The sequence below is a fragment of the Muscardinus avellanarius genome (assembly GCF_963383645.1).
Source record: "Muscardinus avellanarius genome assembly, chromosome: 8".
Classification (NCBI taxonomy): Eukaryota; Metazoa; Chordata; class Mammalia; order Rodentia; family Gliridae; genus Muscardinus; species Muscardinus avellanarius.
The window spans coordinates 117,335,412-117,349,742 of NC_137794.1; the positions used below are offsets into that span (position 1 = coordinate 117,335,412).

Genomic DNA, 14,331 nt, shown 5'->3' on the forward strand with positions numbered 1-14,331 from the left:
GTTATAATATTTTGATATTTACAACATACTTAGCACATTTTAAGAGGTTGTTGACTTAATCATATTTTGCTCATGAAAAGCCTTCACGTATGACATAAAATACTCAGAAGAGAATTTCAAGAGTATTCCAGGACCATTTCCACAGACACAGTATGTCCTTGGATAGAACAAGGAAAGGATTTTGTGGCCAGATAATCACACCATAAATTCTGTCACTAATAGGAGTTTTGACAAACTGCCAAGCAAACACGATAGTGAGCCCTGAGCTTCTCGGAGATGTCGTCTGGAAGATCAGTTCCAGCCACTGGCCAGTGCTCTCAAAGGGGACTGCCACAGAGACGGCGCCCATGGGACACTCACAGAGAAGACTGCCACGGGGGCACTTCCTGCCACAGAGGGCACTTCTGTCCACAGGGAGGATTTCCGTCCAGAGAGGACATCTTCCCAGAGGGCACTTCCTGCCACAGAAGGCACTTCTGTCCACAGGGAGGATTTCTGTCCAGAGGACATCTTCCCAGAGGGCACTTCCTACCACAGAGGGGCCTTTCTTCCATAGAGCTGCCAGTTGCCGCCAATGGAGCTCCTTCCATACGGCTCAACCGCGCCTTCATTAGCTTTTCCTGCATGGTCTAAAGTAACTCACAGGGTAATTTGGAAAGAAACAGGAATCATTGCCATTTTTATTTCATGCCAGTTTCTGATTTATAGTTGGGAGATGCCTCTTTAAGACAGCCATTGGAAGATGGAGTAGACTGTCTGTATCCACGCGTTTGCTAAGCGTAACTAGAGACAAAGAGAGTTCAGAGCTTGTGGGAGACGGCATGAAACTTCAGTCAGTGCCCAGCTTCTTGCTTCCTCTGTGTGTTCACTGGACAGGTTTGCACAGTAGCTGTGAGGCTGGAGCAGTCCCTGGGCCTTCAGGCCATCCCACAGAGGGCTCTGGACAGACACCTGCTGTAGCTTTCCAGCGTTATCATCCCCTCGTTCAGTCTACAAGCCACAGAAGGGAAAATCATTGTTAGTTCTTTCTGAGTGAGAGCGAACGAGATAATAAAAAAGATAATTTTTTCTTCAGTGAATACATGCAAATTATATGCTTTTAAAAATACAGTGGCAACATTTGTTAATACAATCAGTAGATGGTCAGACCATAAAATCACAAATGTGATCATCTTCACATTTTAAGTGGGATGGCAGGACAAGCCAGATTCCATGAGGCTTTTTAACTACTGATAGCCAATCTATTATTTGTTATCTCAGATACAAAGCACTGCTATTGAAAACTGCCTCTCCCCGGGAAGCGGGATCCCCATCAGCCCAGCGCACGCTCACTCGCCCTCCCAGCCTGCGTCTTTCAGCCCGAGGGGAGAGGCTCCTTGTGGCTGCTCCATCTGAGGACCCAGCTGCTGCACAATGAGTTAGGGTGATCTTTGTTTCTAGAGGCCTGCTGGTTTGAGCCTGGACATGGGCCAGTCAGACAGAAGTGTGTGTGTGTGTGTGTGTGTGTGTGTGTGTGTGTGTGTACGCACATGTGCATGCAAGTGTGGTGTGTCTAACACATATGGGTGGATGCAGGTTGGACACGTCTACATACAGAGGGAAACTGAATTTGCTGACTTGAGATGAAATGAGCTTTTACACACTGCAATCCATACTTCTGGGATCATTTTATTTTTATTTCATTTTTTTAGGTACTGGGGATGGAATCCAGGGGCATTCTACCTCCAAGCTATACCCCCAGCCCTATTTTTTATTCTTTATTTTGTAACAGGGTCTCACTGAGCTGCAAAGGGCTCACTAAGTAGCTTCACATTTTAAGCAGGATGACCGTGAAACACAATCCTCCTGTCTCAGCCTCCTGAGTGCTGGGACTACAGCATGCGCCACCATGCTCGGCTTCCTGGGATCATTATCGTTTTATTTTTGTGTGTTTTAGACTTCAGGCATCTTTGCGTGGGCACAGAACTAAGATGCTGGCCTTTATTGTTCTTTACTAGTTTCCTGTGGCACAGCCTGCTTAAGGGTTAGTGAGTGTACCGTTTGGGGCTGGTCACTCACCTGCTATAGGATGGCAAGAGCCCGTTCTGCTGCGGACCCCGGGAGGCTGTCCTGGAAGAGGGGATGTTTTTTCCAGCACCCTGCAGGAGGGTGTGAGCAGAGCACTGGTGGAGGGCATGCTAGGAATACAGGCAAGGGGGCTGTACACGCTCCTGCCTGGAGCATGGATGCTTCCCAAGTCTGTGTCTGAGGAGGGGAAGTGGTGCCCCCCAGGCCTGGCTCCCATGGACACTGGGACTCCTGTGGCATGCTGCATCCACCTGAGGATCGCCTGTCCCAGGGGACTGCTGGGGCTGCCTGTCCAATGGGAAGAGTGTCTGTCCACTCTGTGCACACTGCTGGCAGAGCCGGGGCCACAGGACGGGTGCACCCATCCGGAAGTGGCACCGCCCTGGGGCCCCTCTGCTGCCAGCAGCCGTCGCGCCCCTGAGGGTCGGCAGCCCGCCTCAGCCAGTTCTCTGCCTTCCCGCTGTGCCTCTGGGCAAGCATCCTGTGCACCACACCAGTCACCTGCCTCATCCTTCCTCTTCTTCCCTGCAGCGTCCTCCTGTGACCACACCACTCACCTACCACATCCTTCCTCTTCTTCTCCACAGCATCCTCCTGTGACCAGGAGCACCAGTCCGCCCTGGAGGAAGCCAAGCAGCCCAAGAACGACAACGTGGTCATCCCCGAGTGCGCCCATGGAGGCCTCTACAAGCCAGTTCAGTGCCACCCATCCACGGGCTACTGCTGGTGTGTGCTGGTGGACACCGGGCGCCCCATTCCTGGTACGTCCACCAGGTAAGGTGCATCCTCACAGGGACAATGGGAAGCAGGCGCGCGGGCCGCAGTGCCGCGGACCTGCGCAGTCCTCTTCCTCCATGCCTGGACTGCCTTGGAGGCGTGGCTGGGCCCTCAGGAAGCGGGGATGACCCGCCACTCGCGGTCAGTGTAGGGATGGCAGTAGCGCTTAAAAGCCCACACGTTAAGCACAGTCCCCAGACCACACGGCTCAGCCTGGCTTCCTCTGACTCCTGGCTTGTAGCAAAGGAGACGAAACACGTATGTGCTTGAGACCTGATTGCCCAACATGGCTCTCAAATGTTTATCCTAAAGTTATCATTTTATTTTATTTTTGCATTACTGGGGATGGAACCCAGGGGCATTGTACCTCCGAGCTATGCCTCCAGCCTTATTTTTTAGTCTTTTTATTTTTGAAACAAGGTCTCACTGAGTTGTGAAGGACCTCGCTAATTAGCTAAGGCTGTCCATGAACCACGATCCTCTGGTCTCCACTTCCCGAATGCTGGGATCATAAGCATGCCCACCACATCTGGCTTAAAATGATCATTTTAAAAAGTGAATGAGAGTGGGGCGTGATGGCGCAAGCTTGTAATCCCCGCGCTTGGGAGGCGGAGACAGGAGGATGGTACAGGTTTGAAGCCAGCCTTGCTGGCTTAAGAGACCCTGTTTCTAAATAAAAATATAAAAAATAGGTCTGGGAGTGTAGCCTGGAGGTAGAAGGGTTTCCAGGAACACCAGTACCACCACCACCACCACACACACACACACACACACACACACACACACAAAAAAAAAAGTGAGTGAGAAGGTACTAAAGGCAAGAGCTGTGAAAGTTACTCAAGATCTAAAAGAGAAAAAACCCTCTCATGTTTCCTGTTAGCTGGAGCCAAACCAGTAACATCCTATCACATCCAGAGAAGGGCTACTGGTCCAGGAATAGCACGCTCTGGAGTCAATACATTTTAACACTTGTTTATTATATGAATTGCCTTTGATTTTTCCCAAATGTACATAAAAGAGTTAATAGATATATGAAAAATTTTCAAATGCTACCATGTTGGGCCTCCATTTTTTCCTCCAAAGCCTGGGATGAGCAGGGGTGTTCTGAACCACACCCACAGCACCAGCTGGACAGAGGGTCCATTCAGGTCCCCAAGGCATGACAGGGTCTGGAATCAAGCCTGTTCTGCGTGGCCTGGAGACAGCATTGGTCGTCTAGAGGTTTTGATATGAAAAATGTTTTGGTCCCTGTGCAGAGCACACAGGGAGCACTGCCTCCAGTGAAGCCTTCCTAGGAAGCATCTTTTAGGACTCTGGCTGGGTTACTGTGTGCACAAGCTGCAGCGTTCATGCCCGCGCTGGGCTCAGGCCAGCCACGCTCCGGCCCCTGCTGCACAGGGGAAGTGTCCCTGGCACACGCGTTCTTAGCGCCAGCCAAGGGAAATCTTTGTGCTCTCAAAACCAGAACCCCTCACCCTAGCCCAGGATGATGAGGTCAGCGCTCACAGCTTTATCCCCAAAGAACCTGTAAACATTTTTATGTTATGATCTGCCAGAACCTAACACCGCTCCCTCCACTTCATCCCCAGCTGCGCTCTGCCAGGCTTCCTCCAGGCTTCACGCCAGAAAGGAGAGTCTCACAGCCTCCTTGTCCCCCTTTTCGCCAAAGGGGTCCCTCCGGAAAGCCCCTCTGCTCTGTTTCAGGAAAGGGCGTTAAATTGAGCCCGGTGGAGAGGGCACGCAGAGCCCGCTGCATTTTTATCTGCATGACATTTTCCTTCAACACAAGTGCTGCTGGTCAAGGACCTTCAGACGGCGCTCCCGGGTTGAGCCCGGGCACCGAGGCGGACACTGTCCCGTCTCTCTCGGGCTTAAGTTCTCCCTGGGGACTGGCTGCCACGGGCAGTCCTCCATCTCTGGTCCCAGCAGTGAGGATTTGGGGGTTCCTGATGGCTCCAGCACCTTCTAGTCCCTCCCAGCTGCCAGCTGCCACCTGGCTGGCCCTGGGGCTCGCCCATGCTGTGCCTTCCAGAAGCGTCACATGCAGCTGTAGCAATGAAGTTTGGCAGAAGAAAGTCTCTTTTTAACAGCAATTCCTCGCTGACCTGGCGGGTTTCCCTTCTCTCCAATTGGTGGGGATATTGCTGAACTCAGACCCAGGCCCGTGCTGTGTACCAGGACGGATAGAGGAGGGCTTACTGTGGTCCCTTTATCAGCAGGAGGGCTGGGCCAGGTTCTGGCCTAAGAGAGTCTGGATTTTATGAAAAGGAGGAAGGGGAGGGCCACTTGCAGTACCTGCCAGCCCTGCAGAGCCCAGAAGGAGGTGGAGGGCTGGCGGCACGAGGTGTGGGCAGGGAACGTGCAGGGCCGGGGGCAGTGCTGGTCCCAGCTGCGTCCAGTCTCCAGGCGAGGCCCAGGGAGACGAAGTCCTAGGGAGATTGCGTGGCCTGCTTGCATGGGTCATCTCACACAGGGTCCCAGTTAGGGAGCCCCTGGAGTGGAGAACAGCATCTCTGGAGCCAGGGCTGGGCTCCAGCTCCCAGGACAGCTGCACGTGGGGGACGTGCAGCCAAGCCGCGGTGCTGCGTCTCAGGAGTCCCGGACACCGCTGGACTGCATGCGCTCCTCCAGCCAGCGTGAGGCCCGGGTGACCCAGGCAGTGCCCAGGAGCGGGGTGGCCCGTTCAGTCAAAGGAACGAAGTGAGGCTCCCACCAAGCTCTCCTCCTGAGGGAAGGAACGAGGAACCACAGACCCGTCGGCCCGGCCCACGAGCTGGAGTATGTAAACTACTGTATGGTTGGCTGGTTCCTCCAAAGGCCTCGGAGGAAGCTGAATGGGAGCTGGGGAGGGGGCGTCCGCAGAATGACTTGGGGACCCCTGAGACAGCGCTGGAGCCACGGCCTGCAGGAGCCGGCAGAGCCGGGGTGGAGGTCCATGGGGCACGTGCTGTCCCACTTCACGGGGTCCCTGGGAACTGGACCAGAAGCTGACCCGCAGTCAGGCAGCCTCAGGTTTTAGGTCGTGCGATGAGGAACCAAGCCATAGGCATGGATGCGGTGGGGCTGGGTGGTCACTCGGAGGCCCGGGGTATGGAAGCTCAGCTTCAGTCGATGCTTCGGCTTGGCAGTATCGCCTGGGACATGGAGTCACTCGTGTCTGATGACAGGAACCCTGTGTTGGCCTTGACCTCGGGCAGGTTCCCTCCTGCCTGCCAGCTGGCTGCACAGATCCAGCCACCCCATCCGGATGCCACAGTGCTCAGGAGCACAGGAGCTGCTCTCTCTCCCAGAAGCCCTTTTCCTAGAGGACCCCTGGAACACTGAGTTCCTGGATCACCGGACAGCATGGGGTCGCCTGCCTAGGGTTAAGCCAGCCACTGAACTCAGAGTCGGTTTAAATCGGCTCCAACTTACGATACGGAATGCTGGACACCTGTCAAATTGCCCACATCAGCAGCAGCAGGTGAGCAGAGGCCAGCCTCGCCCTCCCACTCCTGCTGCCCCCTGTGGCAGGAGGAGCAGCCACTCACACGCAGGAGGCCTCAGCACTGCCGCACTGGGGGCCTGCGGCCCCTCCCTGGGTCCTGCAGTCAGGCGATCCCTGGGGAGGCGCTTGTCCTCTGGATTCACACTTGGGTAGAGAGCCCAAGCGTTTGTTTGCCTCAGCACCCCCTGTAGGCCTGATGGGGAAGAAAATGTAAACATCACACATGAGTGCACGTCAGTGAGAAGCGGCTTTCTGTTCTGTGCATAAAAATAAAAGAAGCCCGACTTTGTCATGGATTTGAGTCAAGCCCAGTTAGCATGCAACCTGCCTCCCTGGTCAGAGCCACTTCTCCCGCCAGGGCAGCGTTTCTAGCTGGATCCTCGGCACAGACGAGAGGGGGCATGCTTCTGCTCCTCCTGGTCCTCCCTCCTCTTCTGTCAAGATCAAGTCTTGGCCAGGTTTGCAGAACTCTGGAGGATGGAGCCCATGCAGCCAGGGGGGTGGGGGGTAATCCACCTGGGAGCAGAGGGGTAGGATTCCACTGGGCCACTAACCAAGGCGGGGGTGGTTGGAACAGGCTGTGGTATCAGTGGGTCAGCTGAGGGCCAGCTGCTGCCTTACTGCAGAGCAGAGACTCCCGGCCACCTCGTGGTGCAGACGAAGGCTTTGTCCACCTGTGGAGAGGCAGCGGGACCCCTCCTGTGCCAGGGCAGACTCTGGGTCAGACTCTGGCTCGCTGACTCCATATTCGTGCTTCTCCCTGGAAGTCAGCCTGGTGTCTAGAGCAGCCAGGCAGCCCAGAGGGCTCCTTTGTTTCTTATACAAATGAATTAAAGACTATTAAAAGGAATGAAGACCAGTGCCAAAGCTGAGTCCTGCTTTATTTTAGGCACAGAGTATTTCTTGAAATTGCTATTTCTGCAGAAGATGAGCACTTCACGACCCTGTTTCAAAGGAGAACACTGTCACTGGATGCGAGGAATTTCAAAGTCCCCATGCTCCAAGATCTAGCAGCTGTCCGGATGCCTCGCTTATGGCTGCTCCAAGTTGAAAGAGTCAGCACTGGGGGCTGGAACAGCCTCGGCTCTCATCACCCATGTGAGTGATACCAGTGCTGGATTCTGAAGCGCTCTGGATGCTCCGCCCAAGCTCAGACGACGAGCTGGGCTGCCCGGCCCTGGGGAGCAGCCCGGCCCAGGGCGCACCATCTGATGCTCTTAGATGCACAGTGTCCCTCCTGAGGTCCTGCCCTGTCCATCGTGGCTGGGATGCCTGCTTGTCTTTTTATATCTCGTTCTTCCTGGAGTGTGTGATCTACAGAGAGGGGCTATCAGGGCACGGCAACAGAGCGGCCTCTGGTCTCCCAGGAGTGGCCTTCCCACAGCATCCAGGCCAGGCACCACTCAGAGGTTGCCCGAGAAGCAGGGGCCTATTGTCTGCTCCTACTTACACCACCTTGACCATCTGCTAGACGTGACTAGGCCTCCTGAGGGCACAGGCCTGCAGCCCATCTGCACACCCAGCTCCACTCAGGGGCAAAGCGGTGTGTCGGGGCCGTTGGGCGCACCTTGCTGGCTGGCCCTGCAAGTGGTGCGTCTGGGTTTAGGTCCCAACTGTTGGGCAGCTGAGCCCGGCTCACTTTGGACTCAACTCCAGATGGAAGCAGGTGTTATTTTTAAAGCACTGGGACAATCATCTGTAACTTCATTGGATTGGGTGAGTTAATCTTTGAGTAGTGTGTCAGTGTCAGTGGGAAATCCTGGGTCCCAGAGACTCTATCCTCTCCCATAGGGCTGAGTGTTGCCCCTGCCCTTGTCCCTGCACGCAGTCCTCCTTTCTCAGGCCACACCCAGGACCCTGGGATTCAGGGCTGGCCTTTCATAGTGTCCATGGCAGCAGAGGGGCAGGGGCAGCATTTGGGAGCCACAAGACGCAGGAGTTCAAGGTGGAGCCGCCCACCTGCGCGCTGTGGCGGGCGCCTCTTCACGTTGACTGACAGTGACCTCACCAGGTCGCATGTCCACCACAGTGACTTAGGTCCTGGAAGCACAAGGACGGACCCCACGCACGAGCGAGGGCTGAGGCCACCTACGGCTTGTTACAGGATGCTCAAGAAATAGGAGCAACCCCTCATCTCAGGTCTTAAGTCAGCTGTTTTCTCTTCCTCACCACTCCCAGGTACGAGCAGCCCAAGTGTGACCACACGGCCAGGGCGCACCCGGCCAGGGCACGGGACCTGTTCAAGGGCCGGCAGCTGCAGGGTGAGTACTCAGGCCGCTCCCGGGCGGTCTGCGCCACCTGCTGTTTTACTGAAATCCTAGTGCTTTTGAAGTGGACAGCAAGAAGGATCCCTTGTCTATGTTACCTGAAGGAAAGCTGCGATTCCAACATATTTTCTGGGCATTCCTTTAGCACTGAAATTAACACTTAGGAAGTGGGGGAGTGGTTTTACTAAAACATAAGTTCAAAACCAGGCATGGTGGTGCACACTTGTAATCCCAGCATTTGGAGGCTGAGTCAGGAGGATCGCGGTTCACTCAGCTACTTAGTGAGGCCCTTTGCAACTCAGTGAGACCCTGTTTCAAAATAAAGAATTAAAAAAATAGGGTTGGGGGTGTAGCTCAGAGGTAGAATGCACTTGGGTTCCATCCCCAGTACTGCAAAAAAAAAAAAAAATCCCATACCAAAACAAAACAAAAAACTATGAGTTCAGTCTAGTATCATGCGAATTTAATTGCATCAGACTATTTGAAATGAAACAGAGACAGTGAGTTTAAATTTAAATACCGATTAAAGCTGGGTGTGGTGGCGTATACCTGTAATACCAGTACTTGGGAGACTGAGACAGGAGGATTGCAGGTTTGAGGCCAGCCGCAGCCACTTAGGGAGAGAGCTTCAACACCTTAGCAAGACTCGGTTTCAAAATAAAAAAATAAAAAATGCTGGGCATAGCTCAGAGGTAGAATATCCCTAGGTCCTATCTCCTGTACCAACAAGAAAAGAATGTACTGATTAAAACTGTGTTCATAGAAAGATGCTTCTCAGAGTTGACTTTCACCAAAAGCACATGCTGGTGATGCACCAGGAGCCATCACTTCACCAGGTAAACCTAAGCTTCAGGGCCCACCCCTGCAGAGTCCTGCGAGGTTAGCTCCAGAGTCGGAGCAGCTCCAGGGCCTCCCACGCCAGCGCCAGGCATTCGGAGTCAGAGTTCTGAAGTCCTGGGGTAAATGGATGCATCAGTAAGAGGCTTCAAAGCTGCTTGCTACTTAGTTTAATTTTGATCCTGTTTTTTTCTTAAATATCTCCAGATTGCCGTGGGGACCATGAAAATCACGCTATAATGCCCCCATGAAGGGTGTGCTTTGATCTTGGTCTTAGATGGTCTGGATACCTCCTCTTACAGAAAACGTTTCTGGTTGCTGTATGATTTGCTCTATTATTGATTAAGGGAGCCTTCACCTTTGAAAAGTAAAGATGTTTTTCTGCTTATAAACAAAGTTGGAGAAGAACAAAGTATCCACAATATATCAATTCTTCACTACACATTCCATATCTGCGCAACAGCATCTGGGCTGAAAATAGCTAGTTTAGGGCCAGCAATGGCAGCCGGCCTGGCTCCCGGGAGGCAGACACACTTTCCCTCGGCACTGAGCAAACACCCCATGCACTGTTCTGGAGGGCCCGGGCTCTGGCCGCGGTCCCCAGCTATGCCTCGCTGGATATGCACAGGTCGGAGGACTCACTCGGTGGTCCTGTTTTAGCACCCTGCGTCCAACTGTGTGGACGACGGGCTTGCTTTCTGTTTCCCAAAGAGGCCTCTGCATCTTGGGGGCGCAGAGGCAGGGAGTGATCGTGAAAGCGCAGAGCCAGCACCCCTGCACCTCCCGCTGAGCGCCTTCTGTACCGAGGATGGCTTACGTTAGCAGGTACTCAGTTCCGATGGCCTTCCCACCCCAGGAAGGTATTTCCTTCATTACCCAGTGTAATCTCTGGCCTCTGAGTTGTTTGTTTGTTTGTTTCTGTGCTGGGAATGTAATGCAGGACTTTGTGCATGCTTAGAAGTTCCCTGCTACTAAGTTTTAAGTCAGGTTTTAATTTAATGGCTGATGTGTTCTTTGTGTGTGTGGTACTGGGGGTGGAACGCAGGGGCTTTCTGCCTCCGGGCTACACTCCCAGACCTATTTTCTATTTTATTTGGAAACAAGGTCTCACTAAGTTTCTGAGCCTAAGTAGCTAAGGCTGGCTTTGAACCTGTGCGATCCTCCTGTCTCAGCCTCCCAAGCGCGGGGATGACAAGTGTGCACACACGCCTGGCCTGGATGATGTGTTCTTTAAAGAGATGATGAATTTCGCATGTGTTCCTTGCATGGAAAGCCCGCTGTCAATGTTGCTGGCCTTGGCCGGTCTTCATCATGTCACATAAACTCAAGAGTCAAGCCGGGCGTGGTGGGCACGCTTGTCATCCCTGCGCTTGGGAGGCAGAGACAGGAGGATTGTGCAGGTTCGAAGCCAGCCGCGCGCGCTGGCTTAGGAGACCCTGTTTCCAAATAAAAATGTAAAACTAGGTCTGGGAGTGTAGCCCGGAGGTAGAAGGGCTTCCAGGAACCCCAGTATCACACAAAAAAAACCCAAAAACAAAAAAAACCCAGAGTCCTTTGCCTAGAACACACTGCCTAAAGGACCTAAGACATGTCATTTGGTTGTTGTGGTCTCTTGGGTTGTACAAAGGGGTGTAACTTCTAAGTGAGGCATTACTGTGGCTTTCACACACACGATATGAAGGTAATTATTGTCCAGCAAAGCTTTGCCGTCTGTTGGTAAAAGACCGCTTTGTTTTCTATGCAGAGAGTACATGGTAGGAAAGTGTGTTCACAGCAGAACCTCACACTTTAAACCTAGATCAGGACTCTTGATTTGAAGGTTGAACCTCCTTTGCTACTGATAAATGTGAAAGGGCCTCAGGGTGGGTTTATCTGCATGTCAGACGGGTCACTCGGGGTCTAGCCTGGGAAGAGGGGGCCATTGGGCCTCACAAGGAGGCTGTGCTCACATCCTGAGAGCAGAGGCCAGCTCAGGCGAGCTGTGCAAAGGTCAGCTTACGCCACACTCCCAAGATGTTTGGGAGTGCACTGTTCATGGCCACTTCATCATTTTCACTATTTGGAGATAATTATCCTTATTAGGAAAAAACTGAGCCAGCTTTAAATGAACTCTGGGATACAGTCTGTTCCTGATGGAGAGGAGCAATTTATTTCCAAAATAATACAGCAACGTGGGGAAGGGAGGACGTCAAACCAGATGCGTGCTGATGTCTCTTCTGAGGAGGGGTGCTGTCTGTCACGTTTGCTCTTTCAAAGTTTTGGTCATGAAGGACCTGCTATTCTCCACATCAAGCTAATAAGATTTCACATATCACATAACCACTTGTTGGAGGATTGTCAGCTGCCAAATACTTACCCATGTCCTCTGTAGAAGAGTCAGGCTTTCTGGCTCACGGCGACTGACAGGGAATGGGGACCGGGTCTTTGGAGGCCAGCGTTCTGTCTTGTGATCTGAGACGAGATCCGGCCTTCTCCCTCAGTCTGTGTGGGATCCATGCGCCTTCTGTGGACATGTCAGGTGCTGTCCTCCAGGAAGGGAGGCGAGGGGTGGGGTCATCTCAGGGGCCCTGGCCAGCCCGAGGGCAGCTCCTGTGCGTCTTGTCTTTACACCAGCGCCATTCCTGGGCCCATCGCCCGCAGCTCTGGTTATGCAGCCCTCTCCTCACATCGCTGATGGGCCAGCCCTCTGAGGTAGAGTTAGTCACAGCGCAAAGCTGTCCACAGCGCTGACGGCTCTCCCCAGAACCTCCTGCAGTTCCAGGCATAGTCTAAGTTTTGGCTCCAGCACAAACTCTCAAAGCATGCCTTTTTTTTTTTTAAGCAATATCTTAGCACCGTTCTGAATTACTTAAGAATTAGTGTTGATGTTTAGAGGGAGCATAAAGTCATCCCTACCTTTCTGTAAGCGTGGCTGGTCCTGAGCCTGGTTTGTGCTAGGTGTTGCCTGGTGGGTAAGGCTGTTGGTGTTTATCTTTCCTTCAGGGAGGATGGGCAGTGAGCGTGTTCTGCAGCTCTGTCCCTGTTCCACCTATTAAACATGTCAATCGGGAGGGTTTCTGCTGTCTGCTGTGCTTCTGCTGAGCCGGGAGCAAGGTCCCTTTCCTCTGTGGACAGAGAGCCCTCAGGCCCTGGGGCTGGGCAGCTTGGAGAGCCGTGCAGGACTCTGCCCACGGCAGGCAGCTCCTCCTGGCACCTGCCCTCCGAGCGCAGGGCCGGGGTGCGTCTCCTGTGGCCGGTGCTGGCTGGTAGCCGGGTGGGCGTCTGGGTGTGAGAGGACTTTGCCCTCAACCTGTGGTCAGCAGCTCACCACGGAGCCCGCTCCGAGTCGCTCTTCCAGTCCCAGTTTGACCTCCAGATACAACAGGGTCTAGTGGCAACGCTCGGAAGAGGGAGCCTTCAGGGTTTAATTGTCGAGTGCTGAGCTTGATGACTAAGTATGAAATTAAATTTGTGAATGAATGTGGTCACTAAGCCTTCAGAGACTGTTGCAGCTTTTGCAAAGCACGGAAATCTAAGGCACTGGCTCCACTGTGGGGCTGCTGGGCCAAGGCAGGTCACAGAGTCGCCTGTGCAGCTTCCATCCCGAGGGGCTCAGGAGACGGGACCACGGAGGCTGGAGAGCCAGAGCCTCGCAGGGGAGGCTGGGCCCTGCGAGCGAGAGGGCAGCTCTGCGGGACGGTGGGCGCCACCCACTCACAGCTGACTCATAGGAGCTCCGCACGGGACCAAAGGGCCTCACAGACGTAGGTGCGCAAACACACAAGCCCTCTGACGATGCTTATGTCCCCTAAACAACAGCGGCAAGCAGCTGGACACGAAGGGGTTGCAGGGGGCTCTGGACGGGCAGATGCTGCGGAGGAATAGCTGTGCAGCCGCCTCAGGGTTCTTAGTGAAGCTCTCGTTACAGGAGCGTGTTTAGCCCACGGCCCTTCACCGCTTTTGGAAAAATGAGGAGATGCCTGAGAGGTATGGGGAGAGGTTGCAGTAATCGGCTGTTCACAATAAAGAGCAAATAAAGGGAAGTTAAAGAAACAGTGATCCCCTCCCCTGATACGGAGGAGAAGGAGTAACGAATACAACTGAAAACCAAGTTGCTTACAGGACTCATCAGTGCCTTGACAACAGGTGAATGCAGGGGCTGCTTCTCCGCTGCCCTGCAGAACCGGAGGCATTTTTGTATGTGTTTGACTGTGCCCATGGGTGCTGAGAAGGCCAGATTCATGAAGATGTTAAGTATGGGCTGCCATGCAGGCGAGGAGGCCGGGCGCGGGGAGCTCGCCTCTGCCACGGCTTTCAAATGAGCCCCCGGAACTCTGGCGAGCCGAGGAGCTCCGTCCTGTCTGTAGCAGGTCTGCTTGGATGCGCCCTGCCTTTCTGCATCCAGATCTCCCAAGTCTGGGGCGCTTCCTCTGTCATCCGAGGTACAATGAGTGCACCCGATCCTGTCCACCAAGAAGGTGGCCAGGTGCTCGCAGGATGGCTGGTGAGCATGTGTGGAGCCTGCCGTGGCCAGGGCAGACTTCTCGGAGGGCTGCCGGTGGAGGGGGGCATGCCCTGCAGCCCCTTGCTGCGATGCTCTGTTTCCCTCCAGCATTCTCTCTGAACCCTGAAGCGGCCCTGCACAGCCACTCTGCACAGGGCCCTACTAATGAACTGGCCACCATTGGTAGTGACATTTTACAATTCATTTGGCATGGGATCCCAAAGGAACCAGAAGACCAGCTGTGGAGTAAGGACTGGCCAGCGAAGGAGGACGTGGGCAGGGAAGGCTCGCAGGAAAAAGGTAAGGATGCGGGATAGGAGTGCAGACGCAGGCCGGGCCCCACGCAGGCCTGGTGGAGCCCCCAGGCAGGCCCACAGCGTCCCCCTCTGCAGCAGCCTCGGCTCCCATCGCAG

General features: G+C 54.0%; 1 protein-coding gene across 2 annotated transcripts in view; it reads left to right on the forward strand.

Annotated features, from left to right (window-relative positions):
• SMOC2 (SPARC related modular calcium binding 2) overlaps positions 1 to 14,331 on the forward strand; it is a gene marked incomplete at both ends in the record, with an annotated part of 138,595 nt that overhangs the window by 93,768 nt on the left and 30,496 nt on the right. For both annotated transcript variants that reach the window (XM_080699836.1, XM_080699837.1), the window contains 2 exons: positions 2,655 to 2,841; positions 8,510 to 8,592. In XM_080699836.1, the coding sequence (XP_080555962.1) occupies positions 2,655 to 2,841; positions 8,510 to 8,592 (270 nt within the window). The remainder of the gene's footprint in view (positions 1 to 2,654; positions 2,842 to 8,509; positions 8,593 to 14,331) is intronic.